General features: G+C 42.1%; 2 protein-coding genes across 2 annotated transcripts in view; one reads left to right on the top strand and one right to left on the bottom strand.

The window, feature by feature from the left end:
- The window catches only part of T265_02069 (hypothetical protein), a gene marked incomplete at both ends in the record, with an annotated part of 1,841 nt that extends 1,762 nt beyond the window's left edge, over window positions 1-79 (bottom strand). The window contains one exon of the mRNA XM_009166228.1: window positions 13-79. Coding sequence (XP_009164492.1) covers window positions 13-79 — 67 coding nt within the window. The remainder of the gene's footprint in view (window positions 1-12) is intronic.
- A 6,459-nt stretch (window positions 80-6,538) lies between these two features.
- T265_12917 (hypothetical protein) overlaps window positions 6,539-13,138 on the top strand; it is a gene marked incomplete at both ends in the record, with an annotated part of 15,210 nt that continues 8,610 nt past the window's right edge. The window contains 3 exons of the mRNA XM_009166285.1: window positions 6,539-6,705; window positions 8,449-8,600; window positions 12,020-12,149. Of these exons, the coding sequence (XP_009164549.1) occupies window positions 6,539-6,705; window positions 8,449-8,600; window positions 12,020-12,149 (449 nt within the window). The remainder of the gene's footprint in view (window positions 6,706-8,448; window positions 8,601-12,019; window positions 12,150-13,138) is intronic.

The raw sequence follows: 13,138 nt of genomic DNA, 5'->3' as shown, positions 1-13,138 counted from the left end.
GGATAGATATACTAAATTTTTGATCAACGTATACGCCTCCTTGCCAACGAAATGCAGGAAATATGCCGTTTCTAATCATCCATATTGTTGTGAGACTTGCCAACGAAATGCAGGAAATATGCCGTTTCTAATCATCCATATCGGATGTTGTGAGACACCATATGTCGAACCGTTCCAAATAATCCTTTATGTCACGCGCAGTTGAATTAAAATCTAATGGTTCCATTTCTGCAGGCATGATGAGCTGTTCCAACCGCGACGCCAAAATGTGAGAATTAAGTTTCGTACGTATATCGGTATAACCAGACAAACTAGAAATACAGAATTCAGCGAAGCGTAGCAACCAGCACGTATGTATTCGAATCGGCGTATATGTACAGCATATGGAATATTAAAACAAGAGTATAATGAATAGAGCAACGAATAGAGTATCAGTCATGTTCATCACACAAACCAATCAGTTTATTATAGGAATGAACCACTCAATTCCAGGATAACGTTGGTGGAAGGTGCTCCACACAAAGATCATCGCGTGTTCCTACTACAAGGAGATTCAAGATAATGGAGTGCCTTGCATGATGTAATACTACCGTTGTGTTCTTGTATGATCCACTACAAGAGATAAAGCTGTCTCCAGTTACCAAATTCTCAACCTGAAAACAACTGTTTGGGCCAACATGAGAGATTGCAGTAAAGACGATTTTAGAAATCTCGAATATAGACCACAGCACACAACAAAATATGTGGAGTCCTTGTTCGGTTTCCCGGTTACTAAAGGATTAATCTACCAACTGAGCTGCTTAGTAGCCCCAGGACGAGGGATGTCGTGGGTTTTTTCATTTGTGCTGTTCTTGCTGGGGTGCATATTCATAACTTTACAAAAGCTATTTCCATTTATTTCACGAGTCCCAAAGAGTGCACGATTAATACTTCTTCCCTGACAACATTATATCCAATGTAATGACACAAGATTGTATTCGATTTTTTTTCTCAACCGTTCTCAAACAACTAAGCCACATCAGTCTACCGGCTTTTATCTTTTCTTACTCACCGCCAACATCCATCGTGACCTGACGATATTTTGGACGATGATGCTTTTAAACCACGTAATTCACACTGTCTGTACTCACTTACGAATTGAAACTCTCCAAGCAGGATGGGACATTTAAAGTACATTTTGGTCCTACCCTGGGAAAGTTGGTACCGGATTTAGCAACACAATTGGAGGACATTATAGTAAAGCAAAATGAAGTGCAGACAATCGCTCGACGTTTTAAGATTAAGATGATTAAAACGGTGAATTTCTTCTGCATTGACCGCTGATAAGACGATCATTCCGAGTCAGTAGACACTGTCCTATTCAATACTTATCGAAAGGTCGGGTCATATGCATTAAATGTGCTGCATCGTCCTCATCTCCACACAGTCTGAGCCAAAGATGGAATGACAAATTACTTAGGAGAAATTAGCCAGGGAGGACGAAAACGAGCTTTATGGAGGGGTGTACGTTGTCTTTACCAGTTTTCTATAGGTGGCAACCGAGAAAGTCCCAAATAAACCCTGTGCACCCAATTAACGTTGTTGTTTGTGCGATTCAATAAATTGTAGAGAGATTGATGTAAACAGGCTTATGAGATGGAGCAAACCGTGGATATGCCTCTGACAATTCTTGTAATCCTACCAACCAATGTGTATCTGCGAATTAATTTCGGTAACTCTATGGTTTTAGGACACATTCCAACTAATTTATTTCGTTGGAAACTCCACCTATTTATTGATCAAAAGATGCCGACAAACTCTTAGGAAAACCAAGACTTTCTAATGCGCTACATGGCAGGTTCGTTGACCGACTAGTAAAAGAAAGGCCTCGGACAATCCTTTAAGACAACGTCACTCGCAAGCGGTCGTCGTAAACTTTTGACACGCCCTAAATACAAGTTCCATGTGAAGACGAGATAAAAAAACTGATGGGACTAGAAGTGACATAAACCAAAGTCAAAGGTGACCTAATATGTTCACACCGCTTGAGACGTGTCCACAATTCCTCCCAGTAGGCGTTAGCGTAGAGCTCTGAGCCTAAATGACGTCCTCAAACAGTATGTGAACATGTGAATAATCCAACCGATGATGTTTCAAGTCTCTATCTTGTCTCATTAAGAACCCATATTTTGTAGTTCACATTTTCCTTTCTTTGACATCCCTCTATTAATGAGCACCTCCCCTAAAGAAAATTGTTTTTGGATCTCACTGTTTACTGTATCCGTCGCCTATGGATGTACAAAAAGCAGCGCACCTGAGTATTGTGAAAGTAAGTGAAAAATCGACTTGTCGTATCTTGAGTTTTTTCTGACAAAAAAGAGCGCGGTCAAACACTCGGAGGCAAACCAAGCCATACCTTGGTAATAGCCAACGCAAACCTTTCGCACGAATGTTCGAATGTTACTAGGCAGCCATAAGCAGCAGGTAGGAAAGTGCGAGAAACAATAAAAAGATTTTCAGTTGCTTTTTCTTTCTTCATTCGTGACCAGCACAGAAAATCTGAATTTTCCACGCTGAGTTTAGAACCACACAGATATTGCGGAACCCCATTAAGACCATCTCCTTGATCTTGTCAATTAAGAGAAATTCAGTTAAAACCTTCAGTCACTGATGCTTTGGGGTCAAAAATACATTATTTTATTCTGATTATGACTGGTTCATGAATTGCCTTCTCGATAAGAACAATTTACAACTCTACTTGAGCCAGTGAAGGATAGCACACAAAGCCCTTTTACCGTTGGTCAATAAAGGAGTCAAGTGTGCCAAGGGGAGCATCGAAGTAGACATCGTGTGCGTTGAAACGGAATTCGTTTTTCTAAATTTCGGTTGGCATTTCTTTGGCTCATCCCCCCGGGCAAGGTACCAAAACATTGCAAAGTCTGAACAACAATACAAAATGGGAGCTACTAAAGGTAATATCTTGTCATATAACGGATAAAATGGATTAGAAGACGGGTCCTAAAATTCTATTTTAGGATCACATGTGTCCAGCAAGTACTCGGATATCCCACAGTCTAGGGACACAGGATGGTTCGTAGATTAATGTAGCATGATTAGAGTCGGTAGGATGGTCAGTCGTTTTTTGTATCACTATGCCTTGCATACCCTCTTCCCTTTTTAGGTAAAGCGGGGTGGTGGAAAATGACGTTCCAAAAAGCCAATTAGCTCTGAAAGACGTTCGTTCCTCCCCAGAATATTGGTTTGTCAGGTCATTCTGGACACGGGCAGGGACAAAGATCCATTCAGAATCCTATGCGGCATAATTAAAGGCATGCACATGGCTGGAATCGGTAGCGTTTCCATACCGATTATGAACTTTAGGGGATATTCATGGGAGTTGAAAGGCGAAACTTATGTGTAACTACGTGAGATGACAGCATTGTTGGTCTTTTTAATGAACACATTTCATGCATTGAAATGCACTGACATTTGCGGCTAAGCTAGACTGACCTTTGTGGCCTTTCGCGAACGTTCAACATTTAGAACTGTGTTTCTGGTGTCTCGTGCACGCCCAACCGAATTTCCTGATGGATCCTGTAAGAGCTCCGTTGAATGGGCCTAGGAGGAAAGTTAAATATTCTGTATTGAGCGAGAGCTTCTGAGATCGGTAACAAAGTCGGTAAAACTTTAGACCGTTATTAGATGACCTCCGACGCTACTCCCTCGTTAGTTACGCGATTTTCTGCGCACTGTCACGTCTACTGATGGACTTCCACGGTACAGAACATGTCACTGGTTAATTATTTTTCTTCTACAATAGGCTGCTTATATTTTGGAGCAGTAAGGACATTCTACAGTTGCGCTTGCTGTTCCCATCCTAAAACGCACATTTCTGAAAACCACCAAACATGTTTCCGCCTAACAGATGCAAATCTAGTTGATCCGGTGATAAAATCAATGGGATTTATCTCTTCATTGTATGTGTTCGAACCTTATCACGTGACACACTGCACATCTACTCGGTGTTGTTTGTCAGTCAAATGGAATATCTCACTTCCCTTTCATATCGTATAGATACGGCTCCTCCCAATTTGCTATCACGCTGACCGTTGAACCACAGTCTATAAGTGATTATTCTTCAGGTGAGTGCTTACTGACTTATTCTCATAGCTCCAGTCTCATCAGCCCATCCCCATCTAAAATAGGAGATGCACAACAACAAACACAAGAAGATCTGCTTTCGTCCCCTTTTCCATAATTTCATTGGCGTTCACCCTTTTGCTACATAGGTCACTTCATGTGGCCGAGCTGTATATAGGAGAATTAGCTAGGAACAGTCCCAGTTGGTTGGGCTGTGTGAAGCCAAATATCCCATAGTTCGTGTTCTGTTCATCTTCAAGGAAATTGATTTACAGTACCCGAAATGACACAACACACTGAATTGGGCTTGCTGAATATCAATTCAACTTCAGTTGTTGTTGCCAAGGTCAAGAAATAATAATTGACATGTATATTTGCAAAGCAGGAGACTAGAATTTTGGTAAGGACCCACACAGTTAGAAGAGTTTACCAACAAGAGCTGTAGACAATCCCGACTTCTTCTTCTCAGTGGCTTCCTCGGGAAATCCATAGAGCTATGCATAAAAGACTTGCAGTTTCACTTTGACAGATGTAAAATGGAGTAAAAGAGGTTGGTATGAATAGCTTCCATCATGCACTATGTTTGCCGACTTTTTTATGTTTCAAACAAGCTGCAGTCCAACAGACTACACAAGAATGACATTTTGCTTGCCAACAAAAACTGATTAAAAAGGCCTCAACAAGACACAACTTTTATGACGAAACTAAGATGCTGTTCTTCCTGATAGATGAGACAACTACTAGGAGTGTTCATCATTAATTTGGTGTTCTAGTGTACCCATATTTCCAGGGTCTCATTCGAATTAGCTATAAGCGAATTACTTTCATATGTGCAGCTAAAATCTACCACTACGGAACAATGTAGGTTGAATCCGATCATCACCGTCTATGCCTGAATAGAAGCGGGGATGTTGATTTTTTGGTAAGAATCGTCGTTGTTATCCTTCAAGCTTTAAAAATTTACACTCACGTTTGTAGTTGACGAATTACTTTCATATGTGCAGCTAAAATCTACCACTACGGAACAATGTAGGTTGAATCCGATCATCATCGTCTATGCCTGAATAGAAGCGGGTATGTTGATTTTTTGGTAAGAATCTTCGTTGTTATCCTTCATGCTTTAAAAATTTACACTCACATGTTGTAGTTGATGTTACTTGCATTGCTTAACTACGCGCATTCCTTTATTTGTCAACATTTTGCAGGTTCCTTCCTTATCACCTAGATTTTTGGATTGTGCTACTCAAGGTATGGTGAAATCTAATAACTCTGTACAACTTACAACTTTGATTATGCAATCAGAAATGAGAAGTGGTAATATCACTGCTGGATCAAAAGTCGCACAATCATAGTACGTCTCCTGAAACCACCAAGGCCTTATTTTCACGAGGACTCCGGGTGCATTCGAGAGTTAGAAGACCGCCCTCTGGTTTCCTTTGTATGACAATACTTAACCGTCTGATGCAAATAACTGAATAGTCCATCACTTGTTTCGTCCTTCTCTGGATCTATCGGTCAAATCACGTCTCCAATTTTTCATTTAGCTTTTTTCGTGATTTAACACCAGACAGAAAGCATTGTTGGTGATCGGCTTGTTCGGTAGGCGAACGACTATCTATATGACCGGAACTACCACCATCCTCTCCAGTTCCAATTAAAGGTATATTGAAAATCTGCCTTGGAGTGCGCGAAGAGTTGCTTTGCACTACTTTACTTCGCTTCACTTTATTTTATTTCAAAGTTGGAATATTGGTAGCTCAGTTGCGTTGGTTAGTTAATGAGCCAGTGGCGGTTGATCCGTTTGCAGATACTGGTAGTGTGCTTGTAATTGGCAACCGGCACCTGAGCAACAATCAATAAAGGATCAAATGCAAATCAAGTTAGTGTTAACGATGTGAGCATTGGAATGTGATTTAGCAGGGATTCATTTAAGTTCCCTGTCAGCATTTCTCCAATCCGCAAATATTTGTTACCGGTTGATGGAAAATTTGGACTGCGACTACCTGATGAACCTTAAGAAGAGCAAAACCGGTAGAGGGCTCTCCGGGAGTTTTCGTTGTCGTTCGGAGCGCTTTCATTGCGATAACCTGAATGTTATTCCAAATGAAAAATCAATCCGTCTTTGTACAGCACTTTCAGTTGAAGAATAGGTTAGGCGGGAGATTCAGCTGAGGTTCATTGCAGACGCCAGTTAGAACCAGATTGGTTTGCAAGAAACTTTTGACCGTCTGTGCACTCTGTGTTGCCACCAGATCAACAACGAAGCAAATGAGTACTCACTGGAACATTCCGACAACATATGATTTTCTGTCTCAAGTAACTAACACTTTTAATGCAAGACAATCCATTGTTGTAAAGTTTCATGCTTTGTTATTTGTCATCATGTTATGCTCCATGCTCATTATATCCCTTTTCAGGCAATCTGTACGGAAGTTCTCCAGAACCTCCCTCACCCCCGAGAAGTCCTCGCATTCTCAGTGTCAGCGACACACAAGTCTATTTGACCTGGCTCCCTCCAAGTGGTCCCACCGATTCAGAAGGGGAATTCACCTATAAAGTGCGGGTTGTTCCGCTCCACACTACACGGTAGGTATTTTCTGAAACATGATCTGTCTCATCCTATGGAAACGTGTGAATATAGATTCAAAATCTGGTGGAGAAAATCACTGTTGATAGATTTACTCGGGGTTCTTCGAATCTGATTTTGCCCTCAAGTCAAACTGTTTCTTTATTGGTTTTATATACTCTGGTGTTTACTTCAGAGAAGTAATGATATAACTGTTGGAAGCAAGGAAAGCTGGTGAGCCATAAAATGAGTGACGCTCAGAATAGACGACTAGAAATCTAGAGAACGACAATCAATCAAATCAACGCCCAAGGTTTATGAAATGTTAGATTGTCACGTGCTCCGTCAAAATTCTAGGTTGCTGTTTAGAGGAGATAATAACTCTTCAGCAAGTGTTACAGTCCACTTTCCGGCCTTTTTTAAACTCTAATGCCTAGTTTTATCCTGGAAGTGGAACTACCATCGGCTGAAAGGCGGATAATCACTGCACGTTAATTTCGTTCATAACGAAACCCGTAACCTGTGAGGTCGGACCTTGAGAACACTACTATGCAACTGCAGATGCTCAATCAACAATTCATCACCTTCATTGAAGCACGAACTGTTATGTCCATTCTTATCACATGATTCACATCGATTAATCTGGTGTTGACCGGTTCTTCGTGAGATGGCCTCCTGAGAGGCCTCAGGCGGCATGCAGGATATTTTTATCTTTTCTCAACTACTGATGGCTTTTGTGAGTAGTAAAATAGTTGCGGTACCATGAGCAAGGAGGTTAGCAGTCATCGGCTCACGACAGACTTGGTCCCATTCCAATCCCTCATTAGTTTATTTACACGGAACACCTACGCAATTTTCCAAAACTATCCTTTGACCTAGATTAAAAAATCATTGTTCAAACGTTGAGATCACTCTTTATCTGGAGCCAAATTTGGTGTTTCTTCGGCCATTGTTTTGATTATGGCCTTCATAAGAATGCACCTCTCCCGATTCATGGTATGACATCTGTTAGAAAGCACCGGTTGATCCATATCAGCTTATTTTACGCTTTTTGCTTGCCGAATTTACAAGTCATCCCTCCATACTTCAATCGCACTTAAGACTGTAGCAAGCTGCTTTTTGCTTCATTCCAGTAATCAGAAGACTCAGTCTCCTGCAAGCGTGTGAATAAGATAGAGTGGATTAACGTCCTTATTAACGCAACTAGGCCGACGTTAGCCGAAGAAGGAGAAGAATATTTCATACGACAACTGCACCTTTCATTTGAAATGTCACCCCTCATGGGGCCGGTCGACTTGTGACCTCGTGATGTGAACTCCGTGATAAGTGTAAGTTATTCACAGGGCTGATCAGTTGCTGGTTACGTGTTTGAACTAGCAGTCTGGAGGTCGGGGGTTTGAGACCTCTTACTGGAGTTTCGAGGTTTGTGCCCTGTTGAAGTTTCCTAATAAGGACGATGTAGCCTCGCAATGTTACTCTGCTTTTCAGCGTAGATTGGCTTCGCTTACAAGACGAAATCAAGGTTGATCCAGACTTCTTGTGCCTTCGAAAATTCACCCGTACTAGCCTCAGCGCACGATTTTACCATATGATCAGAAGAAAACTTAAGCAACCTACGATTTTGACCAATTCAAACGTGTTCTTGCCATTTGGGAGCCTGAGCAACTAAGGGATACTGCCTGATGATATCCAAGTCAAACACGAGATTATCCGAATCGTGATAACCATTAATCCAATACTCAACTACTCCACTCTTATTTCAGTGCATTGACGATGAATACAACGCGGCCAACCGTATTGCTTGCAGATCTTCGACCTGATTCACTGTACGATATTGAGGTCTATACCATCCGTCTTGTTGACGGCATTCAGTCAGCCGATTGCGCCTCACTCCATATCAGGACAAAACCCAAAGGTACGTTCGACTTACATGAAGATGTTTTCATTGGTCCTTACTCTGCTACACTAATCAGTAGTGTGTGAGGGAATTATATCGATTTGCGAGACAGGACATGTCACAAACAGAACTGCGGCATGTGCCGACCGAATGAAGTTTGCACGATAACGCCCCCTCCCATCGATGAAAGTGAGACTTCTAAAAGGGCATAAATACATTTGTTCAAATTTTTGTTGTGGAGGGTATCTGGGTTAACCTTCCATCCCACACCTGGAGACAAGCTGCCAAACTAAAAATGTCCTTGTAGACAATAGCAGCTTCATCGAACTTATGGCCAGTCGACAAAACACAAAGTTATGGTTCTCTGAGCCAGCATTCTGGCAAGAGTAAACGTAAGCCAGCCTCGGGAGCATGAGAAAACTACTTTGAAATTAACGCTAATCGTCACCTTTGCGTTAACGACACAAAAAGTGTGTCGGGCAAGTTTAACATTGCTTGATATTAGAGTCGCCATTGGTCCACCCATCTCTAGCACTCACAGTAGCTTAGGTAGGTCAGAGCTTGCTGCGGAGGAGAAGTGGCTCAGGTTGTGAGGATGACCGCTGATTTGTTCCTTAAATTAATGGACGAGGGCAACGACAAAAGTTGGCTTACAGATATCAGGGATGTTCGCTTCGAGAGTAAAGAGAAATTGTTGTATTCTAGGCAAACCAAATCAACACACATAATAGTCTGATAACGATACAAACAGATCAGAATGTAATGGAAGTATATGTGAACTTTCTCGGAAGAAGAATAATAAGGTTTTGATGGGCGATCACTATGTTCATCGAACTAGATGGTAATAACATAATACAAAGTGGGAAGTTCAACAGCAATTTTTTATCGAATCGGGATAGGATCTTAAACTTTATTTAGTTTATAAACAGTTTCAGTTAGAATGTGAAACATTTATTTCCTGCTTTGTGAAAGCCCGCATATATATGTCACGTACTTCTTGGTTTATGGAACAGACGAATTCTCTGTGGTTTCATTATCCAACCACATCACTGAAACAAGTCCGACCAAACAAGAAATGCGAGCGAATCCATCCATCACAGCGGTACTCTCTCTAGGCATTGTCATCCACCTAAAGCTGCATGAACTTCGTGTTCCTCCCCAGTTTGCTAGACTGACAGGATGGACAAATGTGATTGTGGATTGATGCTTGTAATCAGCATCATCATCATCATCATCATCAGCAGCAGCAGCAGCAGCAGCATCAGTATCAGCTGTAAGAATCACGTACTTGTCGTATAGTAGTTGGAGCTGCCACATTTCCGTCCACCGATTATTCGGGGAGGTGGGGAAGCAAAAGCTGATAAATTGGTGCGTAAATACAGTGTACCTTTAAATGGGAGATTAGGGAAGGAGCTGCGCGCTGAAGGCGATTGCTTGTGCACACGAACGCCATCGATCTGGCCCGTTTTGGGGTCCCCATCCAGGAAGACAGCGAAGACCAGCGTAGTTCAATTTTCTGAATAACGGCTTTCACACTTCGCTGCCAAGTCATTATTTGACATCCCTTGGGTGGTTCTCACTATTCGTGTGGTTCTGCAAAAAGGGGAAGTCGATGGACTGGAATATGGAGCTAGTGGTCAAGCCAAAGCAACCTGTGGAGTGTGATAAGTTCATTCATGCGAGTGAGTTATTGCTTCCGAATACCATTCAACGTCTTCAAGCATTTGGGATCCTGTGTTCTTACCAGAATCGAGCAGTGCTTGTAAGCATTTAACATGACATGTACGACTGTCTGGAGCTATAACCAGCCACCAGCACCAAAAGCGTGAACGGCTGTTTCAACCTTCATATGGCCCATCAGCGTTGGGTGCGATGAAGTTTGAACCATACGGCGACTGGCCATTCAGAACCAATCCCTTTGGGCTCTTATGACATGGCTAATAAGTCTGGAGAAATGAACTGAACCTCATAATGCCACACTAACGCTATTATCAACGATGGCTGATTTTCACTCATTTAAGCAAAGGTGAAGAGATTCACTGGTTTAAAATTTGTGGGGCTATCAGAACCTCAGGATTTTTCACACTTTCTCCTGCGGTTGCCTATGCAGACTTCAAGTAAGATGACACAACATATCGAGTCAACTGGTGTGTTCCTATCTGTTCCGGCCGCCATTATTCCAAGCAAAGATCTTAGCATGTCACAGTAAAAGAAGAATCAAGATGGCCCTGGTTCCAGTTTGGGCAGATGCTACGAAGGATTAAAATCACTCAGTGAAGTGCTCCGTCATGCCCATAATACATTCGAGATCTTGGGAGATTTTCCAGGTTCATTTTCTAAGCCCTGTCACTTTTCCTAAAAGGACTCCAAGCTGAAACCTACGACAACATCATAATCACTTTCATCATTGACAGCGGTAAACCAGTGATATATATGGGCACCCGGCTACCGTGAAACCGTGAAGATAGAGAGCCTAAGTAAAAGCAAGGGATAAGGGAAAAGGGTGGAAAACGAGTGCGTAGAACCCTAGTTCCTCAAGAAAAGCACTCAAGAACAAGGTATCTACACCTTTGGACAGTACTGAAATAAACACACCTTAACATCATGTCAAAGTAAGTTGCCAGCAGTGGGATTGAACCAGCATCCTCTTTTGATCTCGCCTGAGATAAGCCCAGAGCATGACACGCTGGACAGTTCGGCTGGGCAGGGATAGCGATCGGTTGTGTGCAATGTCCTGGAGTAAGTAACGCTCCCTAAGGTAGGTATTAGGTGGCTAGACTAAACACAAGCCCCAACAATCACTTGGTAATCCGCTGCGGCTTTCCAAAATATCTTGTACGGAAATAAGTTTGCAGGAAATCCAACTAAATACCCGCTCGAATGATTTCCTTGTTTATGCCGTCCGAATTAAGGGCACCAGAAAAAATGAAAAGCTCAACGAAACTTATTGAGATTTTTGACAGATACACTCATTTGTATATCAGTTCGGTTTTGACGACAGATTCAACCGGATCTCTCATTTATGACAGTCTTCAGCTGAATGTGTTCCACATAGGCCGCCTCATGTTTCAGTCAGCACAATATTCGAGATATCGGACTATATTTTCATAAGAGGGTATATATTTCTCGAGAACAGTTGTTTTACGGTGTCAGGAAATATATGCAAGTAAGTTATTTCCAAATATCCTGGATGTGCGTACTGCCGAATAAACCAGCGTTAGGAATGCAGTTTTCATATTTACGGCAGATGCCCGCATATGTACCCGTTTATATCATATTCAAGGATAACCCCCTTACGTTTTTTCAACTATTGAAATGTACTGATAACAATTGGCAAGTAGATTTTGATATTGGGATAGATATATATAATTCAGGGTATTTATCACCAACACAGAGATCATGGCATATTTTTCCTTTTCTTTTTTCTTATACCACAGTCTATCGTCCAAGTGCAGTAACACACCTCACCGCAGAAGCTGGCCAGTTCCAGACATTAAACATATCGTGGCTTGCCCCACCTGCACGTTCACATCCACTCGGCGTCACGGAAAATGTCGCATTCTACCTGTGAGTAAGAAAATTGAAGTATACAATATGACTTTCACTGGTTCCTTAGTTGATGGGATGTTTGTTGTGGGCACTACGAAGGCTTCCAGATAAGCAGTTTGGCCAAAAGATGGTCTAGGTTTTCTCAGATAGCCCAACCACCGTCTGGTTTTTCTGCGAACTTTTCGGTGAGTGCTGATCACGAGGGCCAAAGAAACGTCATTAGTGCATCTGTACATTTTATCATCAGCACCAAGAAGCAACCTGTTCGCCAGTAATCCATATATCTGCCGGGAAGGGCAATGATGGTTTAGCACCGGTAAAATCTAGTCATGAGCTAGAAGCAGTCAGGAGGCAATTGTGGATTAAGCTCACCTATTCGCCTAGCCTTATGGGTGTATGTGCCCCCGCATGTAAAACGTACAAAAAAGTCATACTGCTGGAAAAAGGATCTGCTCAGTTGTCCGGCTATGATGATATCTCGAACATTGTACCCACTGAAATGTGAGGTGACCCAACGTAGCGCATTCAAGTAAAATAAATCGCAAACGAGACATTCAGCTGGATTCACTTGAGTCGCCCGTCAAAAGTAAAGTCATGGGCAAATAGGCGTGTTTATTGAGATCCCCCAGTTAGGGATCGGACGTAAGCTTAACGGGAACTCAGTGACTGCGCCTACCCGATGAGCCCAAAGAAGGTGGAGAATGATGGTGGGCTGTTGAAGTTTTCAGCTTCTAGATAACCTGCTTGACTGTTCGGCTATAGTGATTTAGGTTTATTAAGCAGGAGTGACGTGGGTGTAACACATTGGGCTAGCAAGTAAGATATCCGGAGTTACATCCAAGTAGGGTCAAGCATAACACCAATGCTGAGGTCTATTAAGGTGCACTCGAGTCCTGTTCTCCGTCTCCACGACATGGGTTAACGGAACAAGTGCTTTGTGGCCGGATGAAAACCGTTCATCATAAAGTTACTTGAAAGTTAGAACTTATCATCATCATCATCATCAT

The sequence above is a fragment of the Opisthorchis viverrini genome (assembly GCF_000715545.1).
Source record: "Opisthorchis viverrini unplaced genomic scaffold opera_v5_24, whole genome shotgun sequence".
In the NCBI taxonomy this organism is placed as follows: domain Eukaryota; kingdom Metazoa; phylum Platyhelminthes; class Trematoda; order Opisthorchiida; family Opisthorchiidae; genus Opisthorchis; species Opisthorchis viverrini.
The sequence above is the reverse complement of the archived record's forward strand: the minus strand, read 5'-3'. Positions and strand labels throughout refer to the sequence as shown.